Source organism: Pituophis catenifer, unplaced genomic scaffold (genome assembly GCF_029215685.1).
Source record: "Pituophis catenifer annectens isolate HBS135680 unplaced genomic scaffold, rPitCat1.0.hap2 SCAF_2, whole genome shotgun sequence".
NCBI lineage: Eukaryota > Metazoa > Chordata > Lepidosauria > Squamata > Colubridae > Pituophis > Pituophis catenifer.
In genome coordinates, this window is record NW_027256882.1 from 158931877 (window position 1) to 158944368 (window position 12492).

Genomic DNA, 12492 nt, shown 5'->3' on the forward strand with positions numbered 1-12492 from the left:
TCTACCAAGAAAGGCTGGCTTTGTAGGTAATAGTGAGCACAAAAGTGAATTGGCTACCAAAAGCCCTTCAGTAATCTATGCAACTTGTAGAGCAATGGAGCTATAGGAGCATGCCCAACAATACCTGTACCATTGAATTTTGTACCAGCTTTTACTTCCAAATGGTCTTTAAGGGTATATAGAGTACAATGCAGGAATCCAATGCAGGGGTGAAATCCAGCAGGTTCTGACAGGTTCTTGAGAACTGGTAGCAGAAATTTTGAGTAGTTCGGAGAACTGGCAAATACCACCTCTGGGTGGCCACAGAGTGGGGTGGGAATGGAGATTTTGCAATATCCTTCCCCCAGGAGTGGGGAAGGAATGGGGATTTTGCAGTATCCTTCCCCTGCCACACCCACCAAGCCAAGCTACACCACGTCCACCAAGCCACACCCACAGAACCGGTAGTAAAAAAAAAGTTGGATTTCACCACTGATCCAATGTGTGGTGATTACGGCATGAGTTATTGTCTAAAGGGCCTTGCAATCAAACAATAAGTACAATTAGTACACAGGATGAAGATAGGGCCTATTAGCCACATTGTCTTCAAGCAGGAGCTGCAAATCCAAAATCACTCCCAGACCATCTTCCTCACAAGCTAGAGCAACTTACATGGAACAAGATTTCCCACTAAGGTTTTTTTTTTTCCCCTTGTTGTTCCTCCTTGGATACATTTCTCTGGCTCATTTCCATCATTTAGTGCTTAATTTAAGAAAAGTATTCATTATTCCCAAATGACAAGCCAGCATGTTTTAGCTGGTTGCACTTCCATTTAGCCTTTATGTGAGGTGCTTATGGAAGGACAGACTGTTCCCATTTCGAAAAGCCTGAGGGCCGCATCCCCAGTGACATTATTTGGAAAGATGATCATGTGCAATCACAACCAATCCCACTTCCTTGACAATATATATAAAAGAAAATTTAAAACCTAGAGCTTAAAACTACACCTGCCTCTGCTTCACAGACTGTGTCCTCTCTTTCTCCCTGTATCTCTTTCTGCATCTTTGTTCTTCAGCTCCTCACCATTTAAAATGTCTCACCGAGCCAACATCAGAATTCAGAGGAGAGGCTTCAGTAACTCATCTGCCATCCTACCTAACTTGTATCGCACCAACTGGAGCTCACAAAGCGTGGGCAGAGGTGGAAGCTGTGGCACAGGAGGTGCTGGCTGGGGACGGGCCGGTGGGGCTGGTTTTGGCAGCCAAAGCCTTTACAATCTTGGTGGACTCAGGAGAATCGCGATTGGAGGCAGTTATGGCAGTGGCATCGGTGGAGGCTCTGGGTATGGTGGTGGAGTTTGTAGTGGCTCTGCTGTTGGTGGTGGTATTGGTGGAGGCGATGGGCTAGGTGGAGCTGGTTTTGGTGGAGGGAGAGGGAACCCTGGCTTCCCAATTTGCCCACCAGGCGGAATCCAAAGAGTAACTATCAATCCCCACCTGTTGGTGCCTCTCAAACTGGAGATTGACCCCACCATAGAGAAGGTTCGCAAAGAAGAAAGAGAACAGATCAAGACACTCAACAACCGGTTTGCCACCTTCATAGATAAGGTGAGAATAAATAAATGCTTTATTATTTCAGGTTGCCCTGGATTGGGAAAGAGCTCAAGAGCCTTCCTCCAGCTCCTCTTCAATTTTTGCTCATGTCATTACAGCTGTTATTTATCACTGGCTGGCACCAGCTACTGTAGGTGAGATGACAGAGCTGCAAATTTTTCCCCCGTTTTACTGCTGCACGTGCAGTAGCAGCCTAACTGGAGTAATGCTGTGGGGATTTCTTTTTCCTGTTGCAGAAAGAGAGACTGGAAACAATTCTAAAGTTAAGATTATATTTTCTCTGACACAAATCTCAGTAGGTCACTAGAGTTTCTCACTATATAGTAATAATGGGGAAATGAGGTCTAATCAAACAAAATGTATGTATGTATGTATGTATGATGTATGTATGTATGTATGTTTTATTTATTTATTTATTCAATTTATTTATTTATTGGGTTTATATGGCCATCTATCTCGTAACAGTGAAAAGAAAAAGTAAAAAAAAAGAAGTCAGTTCTTTTTCCATATATTGTTGAAAGTTTTTTTTCATTTAATAAGTTTTGATTTAATGTCCATCTCATTTTTCTTTTTTTCCCCTTCCATGTCATTATTATTGGGTTGTGGTCTGCCCATACATTTGTTTCAATCTCAATCTCTTGTATTTTAGCTATTAATTCTGTTGACATCCACATCATATCTATTCTTGACCACGACAAATGTCTATTTGAATAGAATGTATATTGCTTTTCTTTTGGATGGCTTCGTCTCCAAGCATCTCTGCAAAATGTGTGGGATACTAGCAAAGCATATATTAGAGGATTGAAATGACATATTTAGGAAAACAAAATAAACAGAACAGGCAAATGAAAAGAAAAAGTACTCTCCCCCCAGGTGCCAGACCATCGTCCTCATTGCTCAATCCCCATCCCAGTCCAATGTGTGGGGAAAGAGCCAGGTCTTCACAACCTTCGAGAAGGTCAAAAGGGTAGGGGGATCCGTCAGATCTCAGTTAGGAGGCTGTTTCAAAAGGTTGGGGTGGCCATTGAGAAGGCGTGACTCTGAGGTGGAATTTGGAGCCACAGAATCTTTTTTTCCTGACTAGTAACCATGAATCAAACTGCTTTGAAACACATAACTATGACCCTTTAGCCTAGAAATGTAAAACATGCAGATATGATGTAGTTCTTGCTCAGAGAAAAAACTTTAGCAGAGTTGAAGAAAGAATTAGGTCATGATGAGTAATGTGAGATATGGAAGAGGCAGGTATCACACTCAAAGTGTGTGCAAGAAGATGCCTGAGTAGGTTTAGAGTTCATTCACTCATTCCTGCATTCACTCATTCATCTACAATCGCAATTTACCTCATTTCAAAGTGTCTATTAGAAATATTTATGCAATAATGGGATACTTTTTGGGATGAGAATTGGAGCATTGGTGAGGTACAGAATTGCATGGGTAACTACACTCCCATACACAAACTAGTCTAGAGGAATATTTACTTATTTGTATACCACCTTTATTATTTTTACAAATAACACAAGGCAGTGAACATATCCTACACATCTTTCTCCTTCTATTTTCTCAAGAAAACCCTGTGAGATGAGTTGGATTGGGAGACAGAGACTGGTCCAAGGTCATACAGTGAACTCATAGCTAGAGGGGACTAGATACAGGAAGGCTAACTATTGGGGCCAGGTGGAAGGAAGGAAGGAAGGAAGGAAGGAAGGAAGGAAGGAAGGAAGGAAGGAAGGAAGGAAGGAAGGAAGGAAGGAAATAAATGCAAGAAAAAAGTAGACTTTTTGTAAAATCTGCTCAAGAATACATCAAAACAATTTGAGAACTATGTCAGGAATTACAAAAGGATTTGCCTCTTTAATCCTCCAACCCCCAAATTCGTGTCTTTCTGCCTCAGGTGCGTTTCCTTGAGCAAGAGAATAAAGTGCTGGAAACAAAATGGGCTCTGCTTCAGGAACATGACCAGAAAACTGTGAAGAGTAACCTTGAGGAACTTTTCAATGGTTACATCGACACTCTTAGGAAAGAACTGAATGATCTGGAGAAGGACAAAGTAAGGCTGGATGGAGAGCTACTTAAAACCCAAAACCTTGTAGAGGATAACAAGAGCAAGTAAGACCTTTAAACCTTCAGTTTTGCTCCAAGTTTCATCTTACTCCCTCTTTTATGCATGTGTATGCCAGCAAGTCAAGGCTCTTTTTTTTTTATGTCAGGCAATGGCCTGGACTGGCCCTTGTGGGTTTTTTTGGCAAGGTTTTCCAGAAGTGGTTTGCCATGACTTGCTTCCTAGAGCTGAGAGTAACTGGCCCAAAGTCATTGACTTGGCTTTGTACCTAAGATGGAATTTAAAAGTCACAATCTCTCAGTTACGAGTCTGGTGCTTTAACTACTATCCCAAAGTGGCTCTTAAAGTTTTTAGCCATTCAGCTTTGCTCCCTCATTTACACCCTTTGCTGATATTGCACCTAAGAATCTCACAACAGGTTCTGTTAAAGACAAAAGTGCCGAGGTAGTTTACAAGCTAGGTGTGAGCGGATCAAAGAACTACAGATTGGCTCTTGGCCAACAGGTGTAGGTGGATTTAAACTCCCTGGGATCTCAGCATAGTTAATATTCCCAGGTTGCACAAATTCAGATTATCGTTACATTGACACAGAGAATCATAGGACTGCTAACTCTTTGCAGATGATTCTTCAGCCTTGTCCAGTCCAGGTATGGCAAGCCTAAGCCACCCCCAACTACAGAATGTTGGCAGGGAATGAAATACTCAAAACTTTGTCCATCTTTCTATCTGTCTGTCCTCCTTCAGGCCTTGTAGGTCCAGTTGGGTAACAAAGCAAATTTTCTCAGACCGTTTTGTGATAATTGACCAGCCATATCTGAGAATCACTCCTGGGATATAGTCAGGACCCTTTTAAAAACATTTAAGAAGTGCAGCAGCTTTACTAGATTTCTCTAAGTAGGTGTTATTATTTTCTCCTCCCCAAATAGGTATGAAGATGAGCTCAATAAGCGTGCGGAAGCAGAGAATGACTTTGTAATCCTCAAGAAGGTGAGAGTCTGTCCCAGTGGTGAAGTTAAATATTTTTTACTACTGGTTCTGTGGGCGTGGCTTGGTAGGCGTGGCAGGGGAAGGATATTGCAAAATTTCCATTCCCACCCCGGGGGAGAAGGACATTGCAAAATTTCCATTCCCACCTCACTCTGGGGCCAGCCAGTGGTGGTATTTGCCGGTTCTCCGAACTGCTCAAAATTTCCACTATCAGTTCTCCAGAACCTGTCAGAACCTGCTGGATTTCACCCCTGGTTTGTCTGCAGTGCAGCTACTTTGCAGAAAGGCAGCCCTTGCTGTGATGTTAAAAGGTGGGACTATCCCAGAAACAAGTACAATTAGTATACATGTGTGTGTGTTTGTATTTTCATACCGAAAAATAATCAGGAAACAATAATCCATTAATAAACAGTCCTTTAACTTTTCACCATTAAATTCAGTGTTTCCTTTTTAGGAAGTGGGTGCTGCCTACATAGACAAAACAAGACTAGAAATTGATCTTCAAACTTTAATTAACGAGATAGAGTTTCTCAGTCGCCTATATGAAACAGTAAGGGTCAGTATCATTTTCTTTGAATTGCGCTATATTATGTAAATATACTGTATGTCCTGCCAAAGAGATAGCTACAATATTTATTTACTTTTTGGAACTATTTTAAGTATTAAAAGTCCCCTCCCACTTACCTCTAGATAAGATGATAGTTCAAACAAGGTTCTAAAGCATTGCTTTGTAGCGTATTTTGTTATAACAGGGAGGGAGGGAGGGGGGAAGGAAGGAAGGAAGGAAGGAAGGAAGGAAGGAAGGAAGGAAGGAAGGAAGGAAGGAGAAATATAAATCAAAAGAAGTTGAAAATTCCTCAAGTAGTTTAAAGAACAATAAGAATTTCAAAATTGGTTCAGAGTTAATTAAGAATTATTTAAGAAATCCTGCAGTTCCAGGATCCCAAGCTCTAATGATAAATGCTGTCATCAGGAAGAGTCATTCCATATTCTTTTACTCCATTTCCTGATCCTTTATTAATTCCATGGAAATTACTGATCTACCAGCACTGCATCAGTCATAAATTTATCTGCATAGGTTTACCTGCAGAATGAAATGTAAAATATGATTTTGTTAAAATAAGTTTAAGCTGTTCAGGATCAGCCAAAATACCAGTTGAACAGGAAGCATTTGGCACAGCATTTGGTAACCCCAAAACTGCCTTGTACAAGTTACAAATAATTGATTGTACCTAGACAATAGATTCTTAAATTTAACAAGTTGGGAGGACAAAGATGACTTTTTAGGAAAACAGTGCTGAGGATTCTGTGCCCTGTGCAGTTCTTTGGATTTTTCCATAGACATTTTTTAATAGCTTTTATCCCAACTTGTCCTTTCTAGTCAACTGTATTTTCGATAAAAAAAACATGACCATTAGAAAAAAGTTGAAAGTAATTTGGGAAACAAAAGAAATTATGCAAAACGAACACCCCTTCCAATTTCCTTACTTACCTGATAGAAAGGACCACTTGCTCTAAATTTTGAATTAGGCAGTTGCCAAGGAGTGTATATTTGTGTATATTTCCTGAGTGGACTATTCCTATCACACGTGCAGGAACTGGAAGATCTACAGAGGACGATCTCTGACACTTCTGTGATTTTGTCCATGGACAACAATCGCTACCTGGACCTCGACAGCATCATTGCTGAAGTCAAAGCCCAGTATGAAGACATTGCCAAGAAAAGCAGGGCGGAGGCTGAAGCTTGGTACCAAAGCAAGGTAAATCGTCATCCATAAAAGTTGGGTGGGTGAGCTGTTGCTGCCTTACAGTGAATAAGCTGTAAGGGGAGGCCAAATGCTTTCTTCCAAAATTGGAATTAGCAAAGCCAAACCAGTTGGAGGGATGTTGCCTCTTCTCCTTGTCCCACCAATCATTTATTGTAAACCTATTAGCAGTCGGGGAAACAGCATGTCACTTTGGCCTCTTGTAGAGTTCTTCCCTATTTCCTTTTGAATTTGTTGCAGTTACACTTTTAGAAAGACACTTTCCCCAAAAGAGATTGTGGTAGATGTATATATTGCAGCTTTCCCAGCCAGGTGTCCTCAAGTGCAATCTTCCTACTTCTCGGCTAGAATTCCCAGTTTGGGAAATGTAATAATCCAACTTTAATACCATTTTAGGATTTTTTTGCCCTTTGATGCTTGTCATTTTTTTCTATAATTTTAAAATGTTTGGCCCTAATTTAGTTTTTAAATTTAGTGTTAATTAATGTTGTAGTTATTGGTCATATTAGATTGTACATCAGCCAGAGCCACTCTTTGGTAGGGAGATGGGTGGTTTAGACTCGTGAAATGTAAATAAACAAATAAGCAAACGTAAGATTTGTGATGCAAAATATCTTGAGGCACCAGATAGCGGGAGGCCAATAGACAAACAGATATATACACTCTCACAAATGAATCAATCTAACTCCCTCCCTTAATTAAATAATTAAACAACAGTAGCTGCCTTCCACTTTTTTTAGTACGAGGAACTCCAGGGTACTGCAGGAAGGCATGCTGATGATCTTCGTAACGCCAAGCATGAGATTTCAGAATTTAACCGACATGTCCAGCGGCTGAAGGCTGAAATTGAAAGTGTGAAAAAGCAGGTAGGTTTCTGCATTCTCCCAAAGTTGTGATCATACATTGGTATGGCTCAGCCACATTTCTGGCTTGAAAGAACATCGTAAGATGTCATCATATTACATTCCTAGAAGATTATTCCCAGGTTGAATGAGGTCCTAGATTGTTCGGGGCAATATGCTGACTCGGTAAACTGCTTAGACAGGGCTGCACTATGAAGTAGTATATAAGTCTAAGTGATATTGCTATTGAAATGCTTTATTTTTTTTATCTTAATAGATTGCTACTTTATTGCATATATTTAAATTCAAATTTAGCAATACTTGTATGTGAAACACAGAGGACATGCTGAGAAGACAATTCCCTTTTTAGATTACTTCCCTGCAAAACAAAGTATAGCACAGCATTGGTGTTGCTCATCCTCATAACTTTCACAAAACCAATTATTCTTTTACAAATAGTCGTAAGTCTAATTCATTCATTAATAATTAATTAATTAATTGCCACTTAATTGGTATTGTTTATTATTATTATTAATTAGTATTGGTAGTGAGAGATGTGGTGGCTCAGTGGCTAAGACATTGAGCTTGTCAATCGATAGGACGGCAGTTCAGCGGTTCGAATCCCTAGTGCCGCGTAACGGGGTGAACTCCCGTTACTCATCCCAGCTTCTGCCAATCTAGCAGTTCGAAAGCACATAAAAAATGCAAGTAGAAAAATAGGGGCCACCTTTGGTGGGAAGGTAACAGCATTCCATGCGCCTTTGGTGTTTAGTCATGCCGGCCACATCACCACAGAGACGTCTTCGGACAGCGCTGGCTCTTCGGCTTTGAAACGGAGATGAGCACCGCCCCCTAGAGTCAGGAACGACTCGCACATATGTGCGAGGGGAACCTTTACCTTTACCCTTTAATTGGCATTGTAAATTACTAAACTCACCTGGCCAGCATATTAATGCAAGCAGCCATCTTCTCCCTGGACTTCTTCTTTCCTTTCAACTTTCCATTTATACCACACTCCATCCTCTCTAAGCAAAAAGCAACAGCAACATGGCTGATCCTATTAATGCACTAACTAGAAATGGTTAGGAAAAAGGAAATCCTATCCCTAGTTACAATGCAACAGAACAATTGCTGCCTACAGGATGCTGAAAATATCCCATTTCATTGCAAGCTTAAATACCTTCCCAGATTTGTGTGTGCTTCATCACTGGAGGCTTTCAAGAAAATTTGTCCACACTGGTTGTAAGGACTCCTGACTTGGGCAGGAGGTTCAATTAGAAGATTTTCAAGATCCCTTCCAGCCCTATGACTCTATATTCAAAAGGGCTCTTCCAAAGTTGGAAGTCATATTATTTCATTAGTACCATCCATGCTTACAATGTCTGGAGCAGGAATCCCTTAACATTTTGGGGTGTCCTTGGAGATCCTACAATGTCTGGAGCAGGAATCCCTTAACATTTTGGGGTGTCCTTGGAGATCCTACAAAAGCCCAAGGATGGGTCTTGGCCCAACATAAGTTTATCATATCTGCTTATGGGATAATGTAACTGAAAATATTTTATTCTCTTCTGAAGAGATGATCTTCTATGCGAATTTCTCTTTCCTTCCTCCCTTAAGTGTGCTAACCTAAAGGCAAAGGCTCCTGAAGCAGAAGACCGAGGTGAACTGGCACTCAAAGACTCAAGGCAGAAACTGGCTGACCTTGAGGATGCCGCTCAGAAAGCCAAGCAAGAAATGGCCAGGCAACTCAAGGACTACCAAGAGCTACTGAATGTGAAGATCGCCCTGGATATTGAGATTGCTACCTACAGTAAACTTCTGGAAGGAGAAGAATATCGGTCAGTGATAGTCCATCTAAGTAGAATCTTTACAAACTCTTTATTAGTACTAGTCTTTTAAAAGTTTATCTTTTTACTATTATTACTTGAATAGTGGAATAATATGTATGGTATGGCCTCCAGTAACCTTGGGTTCAGTCCACAATCTCCCCCCAAAATTCCATTCCCATTAGCATCTAGTTCAGTGAGCCTCTTTCCCTTTAAGTTCATTCTTCAGTGTCCTTAAGGACTTGATGACTTTGCAACAATAGTCATACAACATTGCTTTTCTTTCAGTTAACTTACCCTGTTTCCCCGAAAATAAGATATCCCCTGATAATAAGCCCAATTGGGCTTTTGAGTGCATGCGCTAAAATAAGCCTCCCCCTGAAAATAAGCCCTCCCCAAAAATATCTAAACGCAGAGCTGGAAATCAGCTAAGACGGCAAGAGGAGCCACATCTTGCTCCACTCACCCCAAAATAATAAGACATCCCTGAAAATAAGGCCAAGCGCTTATTTCGGGGTTCAAAAAAATATAAGACAGGGTCTTATTTTCGGGGAACATGGTATATATGCTCAGAATACATTTGAATTCTTACTTATGCTTGACTTCTGTTTTGTTTCCTACAGATTGGCAAATGATGCAGCAGATGCGGTGAACATCTGTAAGTATACTGAAGAATATCCACATTATAAGACATTTGCTGTACAGTGGTGATTAAAAGGCTCCTTGCTTCTATTTAGACAGAGACATCTGTCCTTTCTGCTGTCCCTCAACCCTCCTGCCCTGCCTCTTCCCCTGCAATTGTTGGTTTTGCAATTACAGCTGCAACAATTACACTAGCAGCAACACAGCAAAGTTCTTGGTGTGTTATGCCAATATCAGTGGTGGGACTCATTTTTTTTTACTACCGGTTCTGTGGGCGTGGCTTGGTGGGCATGGCATGGTGGGCGTGGCAGGGGAAGGATACTGTAAAATCTCCAATCCCTCCCCACTCCAGGGGAAGGATACTGCAAAATCCCCATTTCTTCCCGATCAGCTGGGACTCGGGAGGCAGAGATTAGATGGGTGCGGGGCCAGTCAGAGATGGTTCTCCAAACTATTCAAAATTTCTGCTACCGGTTCTCTAGAACTGGTCAGAACTTGCTAAATATCACCTCTGGCCAATATAGTGCCATAGGCATGGGCTGAAAATCTGCATCTATCTCCATTTTAAACACCCTATAGAATGCTGTAGGACAGGATTTGACCAATTTTTCAGGCCTCAGAAAGCAAGAAGCGAATTTGTCGGAACTCTGATCACCACCAAATCTTTGCAAAATATTAGTAATTTCATCCTCAGATCTCATGTGACCTTCTTGCATTTGATCTCAAGCGAGATCATCATACTCTTTCATCTGACCTTTGGCACCATGGAGAAATAAAATAAATAAAGAGGTTTTAATTTTTTTTCACTTGGGGGAAACGTTTGAAGGTCCCATTTTAGGAAGGATGGACTTAACAGAGTCTGTAGAGATCACCCTTCCCATAATTTCCACAAAGTAGCTGCCTTTCTTAGAACAGAAAATACCCAGGTTCTTCTCTGTCTCTTCTTTTCGCAGCCGTTACCTCTTCACATATTTCACAAGGATCTGCTGCCGGCAGCGGTCTTGGCTATGGAAGCGGCCTCAGCATGCGTGGAGGTAGTTGCTTTGCAATCAGCGGTGGCGGCAGCAGCAACATTGTAGATCTTGGAGATGGCAGCTGTTCTAGCGTGAAATTCGCTTCCTGTCCTCCGACAAGATACATAAGATAAAGATCCAATTCCTTGTACTTTTAAAAATGAAACATGTGGACCATGTCTTCCCTGGACCTCTCCGTGCAGTATTCATACATCTGTCCTTTGCTCCGTGTTCAAATTTTGTAAGACAGGCCATTTCTTTGATTGTATGTCAACAGCGCTCTGCTTTTCAAATGAGTCAAACTGTATAGAGGATAGGCTTGTGTTCTTATTCTTCCTTCTTTCAACCAAGTTAGATTTCTACATTTTTCAAGGTTTGTGTAAACTAGATAATCTTCTGTATTGTTTTTTTTTTTTAATGCTTGAAATCTGTACTTTGAAATATGGCTTTACTTTTCGGTGTGCATATCCAATAAAAACATGATTATGAGGCAATTCATTTAAAATTAGTCTCAGCATCATTGTAGCAGGCCAGAATCTTGATACTGCAAATGGGTGGTTTGGACACCTATGATCTTCAAGGGAGTATGTTTTGGGAAGATCTGAACAAAGGTCAACCCAATTCTTGGACATTAAACTTTTCTTTTTTTTATTTTGTTTCAAGTCAATGTTGACACCTGGCAACTGCCTGGAGATATCCCTGCCTTTTTTTTTTTTTTGTAAGATTTCAGAAGAGATTTGCCAGTGCCCACTTCCCAGGGCTGAGAAAGAGTGATTGGCACAACATGGTCACCCAATCGGATTTATTTCTAAGGCATGACTGGAACTCACAAACTGGTGTCTTAACACTATACCAAACTAGCTTTTAGAAGACCAGTGTTGCTGGTTTTTTGTTAGAAAAATTTAGTGCAATTGTTTATCTAGAACAAATTAGTTTGCATTATATGTTAGATATATGACTTACTGCAACCACATAAGAAACTGAAGGAAGCAGATTTCTCCCCACAATAAACCTCTTATACTGTAAGAAGCTTCTGCTACTTCTTGCAAATCTATCGGAAGACATATATTATTCTGGAGCGTGGAATACTTCAGATAAGCAAAAGTGGTATGTTTTCTGTTGGAAGAATGCATCAATATGTTGGTGATGTCCTAAGTTGTTTTTTGAACCCTGGGTAACCTTTTTAGGCAAACCCAGATTCTCCATGGAGGAAACTTATGAATAAGGTTTCAAACAGTGTAGTGTCAATATTGGTTATAATAAGCATGAAATACTATATGGATTCAGCTTTCTTTTCTCACAGTAGCTGATCAACTTCCTCTGGGACGCCTGCAGAGCATAATTATTTCCCAGCAAAAATGCATTGGCTCTGATTTTTGAACTAATTTACCGCTACTAACAACCACCAATACATTTGTACTATATGTACAAAATATATTCCTCTTTTAAAAGTCCATTGTATAAAGCAGGGGTGTCAAACTCGATTTCATTGAGAGCCGCATCAGGGTTGTGTTTGACCTTGGAGAGGCCGGGGGCATGGTCAGATCAATGTCACTCATGTCAAGGGTGCCAGTGGTGGCCTCAGTGCTCTGCCAGTGAAAACGGGTTCCTGAGCTCCGTTTAGGGCTATGACGGCTCCCTGCAACCCTCCCTGGCAGAGGGACCACAAGCTGGTCCTTTGCTGTTTCCAGGGTGACTCCATGGTCCAGATCTAAGCATCCCATAGGGAGGATTGGCCCACAAGCCTTGAGTTTGACGCCCC

The 12492-nt window shown here is 41.0% G+C and overlaps 1 protein-coding gene across 1 annotated transcript; it reads left to right on the top strand.

Moving 5' to 3' along the window:
• Positions 1–1070: 1070 nt before the first annotated feature.
• LOC139310698 (keratin, type II cytoskeletal 5-like) lies at positions 1071–10864 on the top strand. The gene is made up of 9 exons (XM_070934908.1): positions 1071–1586; positions 3487–3701; positions 4581–4641; positions 5096–5191; positions 6237–6401; positions 7148–7273; positions 8867–9087; positions 9699–9733; positions 10671–10864. Exons 1-9 carry the CDS (start codon positions 1071–1073, stop codon positions 10862–10864), a joined length of 1629 nt encoding a protein of 542 aa, XP_070791009.1.
• Positions 10865–12492: the final 1628 nt, after the last annotated feature.

Excerpts from the sequence above, each read along its gene's own strand:
- LOC139310698 (XM_070934908.1), top strand. The coding sequence starts at position 1,071 with ATGTCTCACCGAGCCAACATCAGAATTCAGAGGAGAGGCTTCAGTAAC. Across the intron at positions 6,402-7,147 it reads AAGCTTGGTACCAAAGCAAG|TACGAGGAACTCCAGGGTAC; the intron begins GTAAATCGTCAT and ends CACTTTTTTTAG. Across the intron at positions 7,274-8,866 it reads TTGAAAGTGTGAAAAAGCAG|TGTGCTAACCTAAAGGCAAA; the intron begins GTAGGTTTCTGC and ends TCCTCCCTTAAG.